The sequence below is a fragment of the Hylobates moloch genome, unplaced genomic scaffold (assembly GCF_009828535.3).
Source record: "Hylobates moloch isolate HMO894 unplaced genomic scaffold, HMol_V3 SCAFFOLD_12, whole genome shotgun sequence".
NCBI classification, from domain to species: domain Eukaryota; kingdom Metazoa; phylum Chordata; class Mammalia; order Primates; family Hylobatidae; genus Hylobates; species Hylobates moloch.
In genome coordinates this window covers 50,502,071-50,514,012 of record NW_026652287.1, presented here as the reverse complement: position 1 = coordinate 50,514,012, position 11,942 = coordinate 50,502,071, and the positions used below count along the sequence as shown (strand labels likewise).

The following is an 11,942-nucleotide window of genomic DNA, read 5'->3' as shown; positions in this document are numbered from 1 at the left end:
AGTCAGCAGACCGGGGACCACACGCCGCGCTGTCCCCAGCACCCAGCCCAGGTTACCATGGCCTCCCTGTTCTCTGGCCGCATCCTGATCTGCAACAATAGTGACCAGGATGAGCTGGACACGGAGGCCGAGGTCAGCCGCAGGCTGGAGAACCGGCTGGTGCTGCTGTTCTTTGGCGCCGGGGCTTGTCCGCAGTGCCAGGCCTTCGTGCCTATCCTCAAGGACTTCTTCGTGCGGCTCACAGATGAGTTCTATGTACTGCGGGCGGCGCAGCTGGCCCTGGTGTACGTGTCCCAGGACTCCACGGAGGAGCAGCAGGACCTTTTCCTCAAGGACATGCCAAAGAAGTGGCTTTTCTTGCCCTTTGAGGATGATCTGAGGAGGTGAGGAGGGGCAGGGAGGGCTTCCTGGAGGAGGGGGCATGTTCGCTGAAAGTGAAGCATCCATTCTAACTAGAGTGAATGAGCAGCCCCTGTGTGCCAGTCCATATACTGGGAACTAGGGGGTACAGAGAGGGGTGTCCACTTCCACATGCCGGCTTCCATGCCACCGCAGGGAGCTTAGAGCCGAGTGAGAGGAACAGATGCAAAAGACAGACTCAACTATGTAATAGCAAGGCCGGGCGTGGTGGCTTAACCCTGCAATCCCAGGACTTTGGCTGGCCGAGGTGGGAGGATCATCTGAGGTCTGGAGTTCGAGACCAGCCTGGTCAACATGGTGAAACCCTGTCTGTACTAAAAATACAAAAATTAGCCAGGCGTGGTGGTGGGCGCCTGTAATCCCAGCTGCTTGGGAGGCTGAGGCAGGAGAATCATTTGAACCTGGGAGGCAGATGCTGCAGTGAGGTGAGATCGTGCCACTGCCCTCCAGCCTGGGTGAGAGAGAGACTCTGTCTAAAAAAACAAAAAACAAATATATAATAGCGAACTGCGGTAGTGCTCAGAGGACAAAGCTAAGCCACAAAGTGGAAATACAGTGAGGGAAACCTTGGTGAGGTTCTGGGGTCAGAGGATGCTTCCCCAAAAAAGTGGCTTTAAAGAGAGACCCCTAGCTGGGCGCGGTGGCTCATGCCTGTAGTCCCAGCCACTTGGGAGGCTATGGTAAGAGGATAACTGGAGCTTGGAGTTTGAGGCTGCAGTGAGCTATGATTGCACCACTGCACTCCAGCCAGGGCAATACAAGTAGACCCTGTCTCTTAAAAAAGTAAGGCCAGGCACAGTGGCTCACGCCTGTAAATCTAGCACTTTGGGAGGCCAAGGTGAGATCACCTGAGGTCAGGAGTTCGAGACTAGCCTGACCAATATGGCAAAACCCCGTCTCTACTAAACATACAAAAATTAGCCAGGCCTTGTGGCGCACACCTGTGGTCCCAGCCACTCGGGAGGCTGAGGCAGGAGAATCACTTGAATCCAGGAGGCGAAAGTTGCAGTGATCTGAGATGGTGCCACCGCACTTCAGCCTGGGCAACAGAGCAAGACTCCGTCTAAAAAAAAAAAGAGAGAAAGAAAGAAAGAAAGAGAATGTTCAAACATAGCAAAAAGTTGAAAGAAGTGTACAATAAAACCTACCGCAACTGTTAACATTTTGCCATATTCACTTTGTCTACACACATGTGTAGTTTGTGCTAAACTATTTGAAAGTGAGTTGCAGACTTCATGACATTTTCCCAATGTCATGCCTTTTGTTACTCAACAAGTTGGAAGTTTCTGGTCATCGTCATAGTTTGGACATCATCACAGTTTGGACACTGAATCCTGCCCACTGCCCTCGGCAGCTAAGGAGATTCCTCCCTGACGCTAGCAACACTCCCTTCCCTGGGGCAGCTGCAGACAAATGCTGACCTTGTCTGAGACAGGGTCCTCTCAACAAAACATTCACCCAGACTAGTATGTTATCTGGGCAGTTCCCATTCCACATCCCCCGTAGACGGGATATCCAGTTAAATGAAATTTCAGGCTGGGCACGGTGGCTCATGCTTGTAATCCCAGTGCTTTGGGAGGCAGAGATGGAAGGATGACTTGAGGCCAGGAGTTCAAAACCAGCCTGGGCAACATAGCAAGACCATGTCTTTACAAAAACTTAAAAAAAAAATTAGGTGTAGTGGTACAAGCCTGTAGTCCCAGCTACTCAGGAGGCTGAAGCTATAGGATCACTTGAGCCCAGAAGTTTGAAGTTACCGCGATCTGTGATCCCACCGCTGCACTCTAGCCTGGGTGACAGATGGAGGCTCTGTCTCTAAAAAAAAAAAAAAAAAGAGAGATAAACAATGAATAATCTTTCTTTTAGTATAAGTATGTCTCATGCATTTGGATATACTTATACTAAAAGATTATTCATTGCTTATCTGAAATTCAAATTTAACTAGTGTGTGTATTTATATATAGAATAGAGAGAGATGGGGTCTCGTTATGTTGCCAAAGCTGGTCTCAAACCCTTGGGCTCAGGCAATCCTCCCACCTCAGCCTCCCAAAGTGCTGGGATTACAGGCATGAGCCACTGTACCCTGCCTCAAATTTTTACTTTTAATTTTAATTTTTTTTTTTTTTTTTGGGACGGAGTCTCGCTCTTTCGCCCAGGCCGGACTGCTGTGGCGCAATCTCGGCTCACTGCAAGCTCCGCCTCCCGGGTTCACGCCATTCTCCTGCCTTAGCCTCCTGAGTAGCTGGGACTACAGGCGCCCGCCACTGCACCCGGCTGATTTTTTTTGTATTTTTAGTAGAGACGGGGTTTCACCATGTTAGCCAGGATGGTCTCGATCTCCTGACCTCGTGATCCGCCCGCCTCAGCCTCCCAAAGTGCTGGAATTACAGGCGTGAGCCAACGCGCCCAGCCAATTTTTATTTTTTTAAGAGAGGGAGTGTCTCATATTTTTAATTGCTGAACCTGGCAAACTACTCATAGGATTTTGTAAGTATTATGGGTTCTCTTTGTGGCAGCCTGGAAAAGGGCCACTGAAGAACGCAGCAGGCTGAAATTAAGAACTGTTAGCTATGGCCAGGAGCAGTGGCTCATGCCTGTAATCCCAGCATTTTGGGAGACCAAGGAAGGCGGATCACTTGAGGTCAGGAGTTCAAGACCAGCCTGGGCAACATGGTGATACCTCATCTCTATTAAAAATACAAAAATTAACTGGTTGTGGTGGCACACTCCTGTAGTCCCAGCTACTCAGGAGGCTGAGGTAGGAGAATCGCTTGAACCCAGGAGGCAGAGATTGCAATGAGCCAAGATCATGCCACTGCATTCCAGCCTGGGCAACACAGCGAGACTCTGTCTTAAACAAACAAACACAAAAAAAGCCAGGCGCGTTGGCTCACACCTGTAATCCCAGGGAGGCTGTTTTGTGTTGGCACGCACCTGTATTCCCAGCTACTTGTGAGGCTGAGGCAGGAGAATTGCTTCAACCCAGGAGGCAGAGGTTGCAGTGAGCTGAGATCGCGCCATTGCACTCCAGCCTGGGCAACGAGACCGAAACTCCATCTCAGAAAATAAAAATTTAAAAATGGGCTGCACGCAGTGGCCCATGCCTGTAATTTCAGCACTTTGGGATGCCAAGGCAGGCGGATCACCTGAGGTCAAGTGTTCAAGACCAGCTTGGCCAATATGGTGAAATCCCATCTCTACTAAAAATACAAAAATTAGCCTGGCATGGTGGCAGACACCTGTAATCCCAGCTACTTGGGAGGCTGAGGCAGGAGAATCACTTGGACCCGGGAGGCAGAGGTTGCAGTGAGCCGAGATTACGCCATTGCACTCCAGCCTGGGTGACAGAGCGAGACTCTGTCTCAAATAAATAAATAAATAAATAAATAAAATTTTTTTAAAAAATAAAAAGTATATATAATTAATTATAAAAGAAAAATAAAGGACTGTGGGTTGAGCCTGGTGCCTGTAGTCCCAGCTACTTGGGAGGCTGAGATGGGAGGATCCCTTGAGCCCAGGAGTTCAAAACCAGAAAAAAAAAAAAACAGAACTCTGGGTGATGGGCCCAGTTTGGCAGCTGCCTCTACTCCAGGATGAGAGGGTGGAGGATGCAGGATTTGGGCCTAGATGGGGGGTTTGGTCCAGGGTCTTCTAGGGTTGTGGAGAGCTTCGCATTGACTTCCTTTAAGACTTAGAACAAAGCTGAGGCTGGGCACAGTGGCTCATGCCTGTAATCCCAGCACTTTGGGAGGCTGAGGCAGGAGGATTGCATGAGCTCAGGAGTTTGAGACCAGCTCAGGCAACATAGTGAGACCCTGTTTCTACAAAACAGTTTAAAAATTAGCCAGGCATGGTGGTGCCAGCCTGTAGTCCAGCTATTTGGAAGGCTGAGGCCAGAGGATTGCTTCAGCCTGGGAGGTCGAGGCTGCAGTGAGCTGTGATTGTACCATTGCTCTCCAGCCTGGGTGACAGAGCAAGATGCTGTCTCAAAGAAAAAGAAAAAAAGAACAAAATTGAAACTCCTTACCATGACCCTATATGGCTTGTGTGATCAGGGCTGTACCCCAATGACCATCCCACCTCAGGGCCTTTGCATGTTCTGTGCCTACTGCCTGGGATACCTTTCCCCCAGTTCTCCAACCCCCTTCATCCCACAGATCTCAGCTCAGAGATTGCAGCTCATCTCTCCTTGGAGAGATGCTCTCTAACCAGCAACCCCTTACCCTGCTTAATATCTCTCTCTGACTTTTTTTTTTCTTTTGAGACGAAGTCTTGCTCTGTTGCCCAGGCTGGAGTGCAGTGGCACAATCTCGGCTGACTGCAACCTTGGCCTCCCAGGTTCAAGCAATTCTCCTGCCTCAGCCTCCCAAGTAGCTGAAACTACAGGCGCCCGCCACCACACCCAGCTAATGTTTTTGTTTTTTTAGCAGAGATGGGGTTTCACCATGTTGGCCAGGCTGGTCTCGAACTCCTGACCTCTGGTGACCCGCCCATCTCAGCCTCCCAAAGTGCTGAGATTACAGGCATGAGCCACCACACCGGCCAAGCAGGAGAAATTTTAAATACCATACATGATGTTGGATGCTGAAAGGCACTTCGGAGAAAAACACTGCTTTGGGTTGTTATTTGACAGGATCTGGCTCTGTCACCCAGGCCGGAGTGTAGTGGTGCAATCATAGCTCACTGCAGCCTCGAAATCCTGGGCTCAAGCGATCCTTCTACCTCGGCCTCCTGAGTACCTGGGACTACAGGAGCGCACCACCACGCCATGCTTTATTTATCTATCTATCTGTCTATCTATCTATCTATCTATCTATCTATCTATCTATCTATCTATCTATTTATTTATTTATTGGTAGAGACAGGGTCTTACTACGTTGTCCTTATGTCTTGCGATGTGAGGTCTCCATACTACAGGGTCTTAGCCTGCAAATGTCTGAGGAGAGCGCTCCAGGCGCAGGGCACAGCCAGCGCAAATGCCCCGAGGTTGGAGCATGCCTGGGGTGCTGGAGACATAGCGCGGGGGCCAAAGTGTCTGGCCCTGGCCCTGGTCCTCGTGTGCACCTACCCAGTGCTCGGCAAGAGACAATGCACACAGAAGGCGCTGCCTAAGTACTGGGAGGAGGGATGTGGGGCTCTCTGGTTCAGCATCAGGGATGTGGATCCGTCCAGACTGACCTGCCCGCTCCGCAGGGACCTCGGGCGCCAGTTCTCAGTGGAGCGCCTGCCGGCGGTCGTGGTGCTCAAGCCGGACGGGGACGTGCTCACTCGCGACGGCGCCGACGAGATCCAGCGCCTGGGCACCGCCTGCTTCTCCAACTGGCAGGAGGCGGCGGAGGTGCTGGACCGCAACTTCCAGCTGCCAGAGGACCTGGAGGACCAGGAGCCACGGAGCCTCACCGAGTGCCTGCGCCGCCACAAGTACCGCGTGGAAAAGGCGGCGCGAGGCGGGCGCGACCCCGGGGGAGGGGGCGGGGAGGAGGGCGGGGCCGGGGGGCCGTTCTGACCGCCTAGGGTGGAGGAGAGGAGTGGGGTTTGGTGATGAACCTCCACCTCCACCCCACCTCCGCACGCCTGTAATCCCAGCACTTGGGCAGGCCGAGGCGGGAGGATCACTTGAGCCCAGGAGTTCGAGATCAGCCTGGGCAACAGAGTGAGACTCTGACTCTACAAAAATTAAAAATTAGCCCGGTGTGGTGGCGCGCACCTGTGGCTTAGCTACCCCGAGGCTGAGGTGGGAGGATGGATTGAGTACGGGAGGTCAAGGCTGCAGTGAACCGTGATCGCACCACTTGCACACTGCACTCCAACCTGAGCGACAGAAGGAGACCCTGTCCCCAAAAACACAAAAGGAAACCCTCCTCCCCCGCCCCGCTCCCGTAAGAGAGCGGGATGGGGGTGGGGGGGGGGCCAGGGCGGAGGGCAGGGCCGAGGGCGGATGTTATGACCCCCTAGGGTGGAGGAGTTGCGGTTTGGTGATGAACCCCTCCACTCCGGAGGTGGAGAGCTGGGAGGGAGTGGGGTGGGGATGGGGGGTAGGGGTGCCAGGGCGGAGGGTCGGGGGGGCCAAGGTGGAGGGCGGGGCCGAGGGGGGCTGTTCTGACCCCATAGTTGGGGAAGACTGGTGGAGGGGTGACAGGTCTATGAAAAGCCTGCCCCCCACTGCGGGAGAGAGGGCTGGATGGAAGTCGGGAGGCTGTTCTGAGTCCTCCTCTGCCCCAGGTGGGCAGGCCGCGGGAGGGGAATCTGTAATGAGCCTCTTGGAAGCAGAGGAGAGGGGAGGGGGAGGGGATTGTCAGAAACCTGCGCAGGAGTAGGGCGGGACGGAGCTTACTGTGGGAGCACGAGATAGGGGACAGTCTGGGTTCCGAGCACTCCTCCGGGGGCAGGCGGGGCTGGGGGGCTGTTCTGAGCTCCCATGATGAAGAGGGGTGGAGGCGAAGTGGGAAGGGGGAGGCGTGATGTCTGTTCTGAGCCCATCCCCAGGAGGCGTCAGGGCAGAGGGAGTGTGATACAATCCACAGGGAGAAGCAGGACAGGACCTGGGGAGTCTGTTTTGATCCCCACGCAGGGAAGGGTGGGAGCTAGGATGGAGCGAGTGGCAGGGGATTCTCTGTTCTGAGACATCCCCTCACACCCAGGGGTCTGTTCTGGTCTTCCAGGTGCGCATCTGAGTCTCCCGGGCCAGACAATAAAGTAGGGAGAGCTTTTCAAGGAGCTCTATAAATATTTCTGAGACCTGGCTGAGGGGGAGTAATTAATGGCTCCAAAAATGAGAAAATCCAAACTAAAATAGAACAAATGTGCTGAAAACGCCGAGCCCATCCTACATTAAATGAGTTGCCCACTTTTTTTTTTTTTTGAGAGGGAGTTTGGCTCTTGTTGCCCAGGCTGGAGTGCAATGGCACGATCTCGGCTGACTGCAACCTCTGCCTCCCAGGTTGAAGTGATTCTCCTGCCTCAGCCTCCCAAGAAGCTGGGATTACAGGCACACCACCACACCCGACTAATTTTTGTATTTTTAATAGAGATGGGGTTTCTTCATGTTGGTCAGGCTGGTCTTGAACTCCTGACCTCAGGTGATCTGCCTGCCTCGGCCTCCCAAAGTGCTGGGATTACAGGCGTGAGCCACCGCGTCCGGCCGAGTTGCCCACATATTTCATGCGCAAAGTCACAACAATCCTTTAACAACAGATTTATATGTTACACGGGATGCATTTCAATATTTGGTACCACGTGGGCTTAGGGTCCCGGGCTGCCAGTAGGAGCCAAGAGTCTCCCAGCTCTCCCTCTGTCGCTCGTGGACCGGGGCATTACCAGGGAAGACGGCAGAATATAGAAATCAAAAACTCCAATGTAGAACCATCTCCGGGCTTTGTGACTGTGAGATCAACTCCCTTCTCTAAACCCTAATCCCTTCCTCTGAAAAATTAGAATTAAAGCCAGGTTCTCCCAGGCAGGTCAGCGAAGAAGGCGGAGCAGGTGCTCGCTCGGCTCACGAACGGCTTGGTTTGGCCTCTGGCGCCCTCTAGCGGCAGGACGAGATGGCACACCTTCGGGGCGGGGCCTAGCATTCAAATGAGATGCAAATCACTCCCCTCGTGCCCAGTCTCCGGAAAGGGTTTCCTGGGAATCCACGTGTGTCCATGGAAATTAGCAAGGGTGACTATGGTGCACGGGAATCTGGCTGACAGGAAGAAGGAGGCTGGGGGCCTGGGAGGCCAGAGGGTCCTGAATACTGGACAACCACCTCATTTCATGCTCACCTCCACTTCCAACCTCCAGGTTGGAAAATTGACCCAGCTGAGGACCCTGGTGCTGCCTGATGCTTCATGTTCCAGCAGCCCTCTCTGGACTCCAGTAGTCACATCTGTGAAATGGGTGCATTGAGTCTGGGTGTGGTGGCTCACGCCTGTAATCCCAACACTTTGGGAGGCCGAGGCAAGTGGATCACCTGAGGTCAGGAGTTCAAGACCAGCCTGGCCAATGTGATGAAACCCCGTCTCTACTAAAAAAAAAAAAAAAATCTATCTATCTATCTATCTAGCCAGTGTGGTGGCACGCACCTGTAGTCCCAGCTACTCAGGAGGCTGAGGCATGAGAATCACTTGAACCTGGGAGGCGGAGGTTGCAGTCAGCCAAGATTGCACCCCTGCTCTCCAGCCTAGGCGACAGAGGCAGACTCTGTCTCAAAAAAAAAAAAAAATCACTTAAATTATTTGTACCTCATACCAGGTCTCCCTTTTCCAACAAATCACAGGTGATGTAACCTGTGAACATTGTTACTATTATTCCAGCCAACATGCAGTAACCAGCCATCCCTATCTGGGCAGTAAGGTTGAGGGAGTCCACTCTCTGTCCCTGTCGGGCTGTGTGACTTGGACTGTATGGTGGAACTCTCCAAGCCTCACCCCCCATCCCCACCTCCCCACTCCCCACCTGTCTGAGCTGGAATGAGAAGGGCAGCTTAGCAAAAGGCCAAGGTAGATGAGCTCACCATCTACCAAGAGCAGAGTGGGGCCTGCTTGCAGGGTTAACTTTTCAAGTTGAAGCCAGACACCCCCAAACTTGAGAATCACCCCACATACAAACAGCAGGACCACACCTTAGTATCTGTGTTCCCCCAACCCCAACGAACAATGGCAAAACCTAAGACAGCACTGTGATGAATTTTGGCCATTTAGGTAATTGTCCCCTTATTGTGGGGTTTCATGTATGTTTCCACCTCCCCCACCAGGCTGTGAGCACCAGAAGGGAGAGCTGGGCCTGTCTTGGTCACCCCTGGGTCCTGAGAGACCAGCACATAGATGGGCTCTCCACTGATGTTCATCGAATGAATACATGAAAATATCTTGTATCTCTGTATTCCCACCACCCAGAGCAAAACTGTAGCCCTGATCCAAATGAATTGCTGAGCCCCTGAACTTGGGACTTTTCCTTACCTGGAAAACATGGAAAATTCACCCTAACACTGGTGATGATGAAAGAGTGAGTGTTGGGCTGAGGCCTGATGAATGAATGAATCAATCAATCAATCAATTGAAAGAAGGAACAGGTTCCTGCTACAGATGAAGAGGCCCAGAGAGGTTAAGGGATGTGCCCAAAGTCACACAGCAAAGAAGGAGGCCACCTGGAAGTGAAGGGTCACCCTCACCCCATACTCTTCCTTGGGGCCACTTTACCTACAAGGCTGAGGGCACAGGGCCCAGAAACTCTTTTCAAGGGGCCCCAAAATTTTCAAACCTGAAAAAAAACTTGATTCCAGGCGGGCACAGTGGCTCATGCCTGTAATCCCAGCACTTTGGGAGGCCCAGTGGGTGGATCAGTTGAGCTTAAGAGTTCCAGATGAGCCTGAACAACATAGTAAGACCCCATTGCTACAAAAAATTAATTAATTTAAAATAAAGGACTTGAATAGACATTTCTCCAAAGAAGATATATGAACAGCCAAAAATCCCATGAAAAGATGCTTAACATCATTAGTTATTAGGGAAATGCAAATAAAAACCACAATGAGATATTACTTTATAAGCATCAGAATGACTATTATCAGGGAGGAGGAGGCTGGGTGTGGCCGCTCACCCCTGTAATCCCCCAGCACTTCGGGAGGCTGAGGTGAGAGGATCACTTGGGTATAAAGAGTTTGAGACCAGACCAACATAACAAGACCCCATCTCTATGAAAAAAAAAAAAACTTAAAAATTAGCCAGGCTTGCTGATGCTTGCCTGTGGTCCCAGCTACCGGGGGAAGAGGCTGAGGCAGGAAGATCACTTGAGCCCAGGAGATCAAGGCTGTAATGAGCTATGATCACACCACTGCAATCCAGCCTGGGTGACAGAGCAAGGCCCTGATGGAAAAAAAAAAAAAAAAAAAAAAAAGAAGGAGGAGGAGGAAAGGAGGAGGAGGAGTAGGAGGGCAGGAGGAAACATGTGTTGGGGAGGATGTGCAGAAAATTAATTTTAAAAACCTCAGACATTGCTGTGGAAATGGAAAACGGTGCAGCTGCTGTGGAAAAGTTTGAGGGTTCCACAAAGAGTTAAAATCGAGTAACTATGTGACTCAGCAACTCCACTCCTAGGAGTCCACGCCCCACAAGAATTGACAGCAGTGACTCAAGAAGATACCTGTGCACACATGTTTATAGCAGCATTAGTCACCTTCACCAAAGGAAGCAACAACACAAATACCCATCAATGGATGAATGGATGAACACAATGTGTCCCAGACACACTATGGAATATTACGCAGCCATAAAAAGGAATGAGGCACTGATCCATGCTACAACCTTGATGAACCTTGAGTACACGATACAGAGTGAGAGAAGACAGAATGCCACCTCTTGTATGACTCCATTGATATGAAATGTCCAGAATATGCAAATCCACAGAGACAGGAAGTAGATTAGTGGTTGTCAGCCGCTTGAGGAGGGAGAATGGGGAATGACTGCTAATGGGGATAGGGTCTCCCTTTGGGGGGATGAAAGTCTTCTGGAGCTAGACAGAGGTAATGGTTGTACAACACTAAATGCTACTGAATAAAATGGTTCATTTTATGTTATGTAAGTTTCACCTTGATTATTTTAAAGTGCTGTGGGAATAATTTGGGGGACCAGTTGGGGAAGGGATCCAGGATTCTCCCTAGCCTCCTAGAGGAAGCAACGTTTACCCAAAGCCTTGAAGGAGGTAAGCAGAGGGGAAATCACAGCCAATGACAGAGTCCCTGGGTTGAGATCAAATGAAAAGTGAATTTTTAAATTTTGTTATTGCTTTTTTGAGACACAGCCTCACTCTGTCACTCAGGCTGGAGTGCAGTGGCATGATCGCAGCTCACTGCAGCCTCGACCTCTTGGGCTCAAGCGATTCTCCTGTCTCAGTCTTGAAAGTAGCTGGGTCCACAGGCGTGCACCACCACACCAGGCTAACTTCCTCACTTTTTGTAGAGATAGGGTCTGGCTATGTTGCCCAGGCTGGTCTCAAACTCCTGGGCTCAAGCCATCCTCCTGCCTCAGCCTCCTAAAGTGCTGGGATTACAGTCTTGAACCACCTCACCCAGCCCTTTCTCTCTCTCTCTCTCTTTTTTTTTTTTCAGACCTAGTCTCACTCTGTCAGCCAGGCTGGAGTGGGCAGTGGTGCAGTCTCAGCTCACTGCAACCTCCGCCTCCCTGATTCAAGCATTCCTCCCACCTCAGCCTCCCGAGTAGCTAGGATTACAGGCCATGCACCACCAAGCCCGGCTAATTTTTTTTTTTTTTTAGTAGAGACGGGGGTTTCACCATTTTGGCCAGGCTGGTCTTGAACTCCTGACCTCAAGTGATCCGCCCGCCTCGGACTCCTCTAAAGTACTGGGATTACAGGCGAGAGCCACCGCGCCCGGCCTCCTTTCTCTTTTTTATTTTTTTAAAATTAATTAATTTATTTATTTTGAGACAGAGTCTCACTCTGTCGCCCAGGCTGTAGTGCAATGGCGTAATCTCAGCTCACTGCAACCTCCACCTCCTGGGTTCAAGCAATTCTCCTGCCTC

The 11,942-nt window shown here is 51.4% G+C and overlaps 1 protein-coding gene across 1 annotated transcript; it reads left to right on the top strand.

The window, feature by feature from the left end:
* NXNL1 (nucleoredoxin like 1) lies at positions 1–6,147 on the top strand. Its single transcript, XM_032170091.2, has 2 exons — positions 1–383; positions 5,614–6,147. The coding sequence occupies exons 1-2, from the start codon at positions 58–60 to the stop codon at positions 5,924–5,926; spliced, it is 639 nt and encodes a 212-aa protein (XP_032025982.1). The 5' UTR covers positions 1–57; the 3' UTR covers positions 5,927–6,147.
* Positions 6,148–11,942: the final 5,795 nt, after the last annotated feature.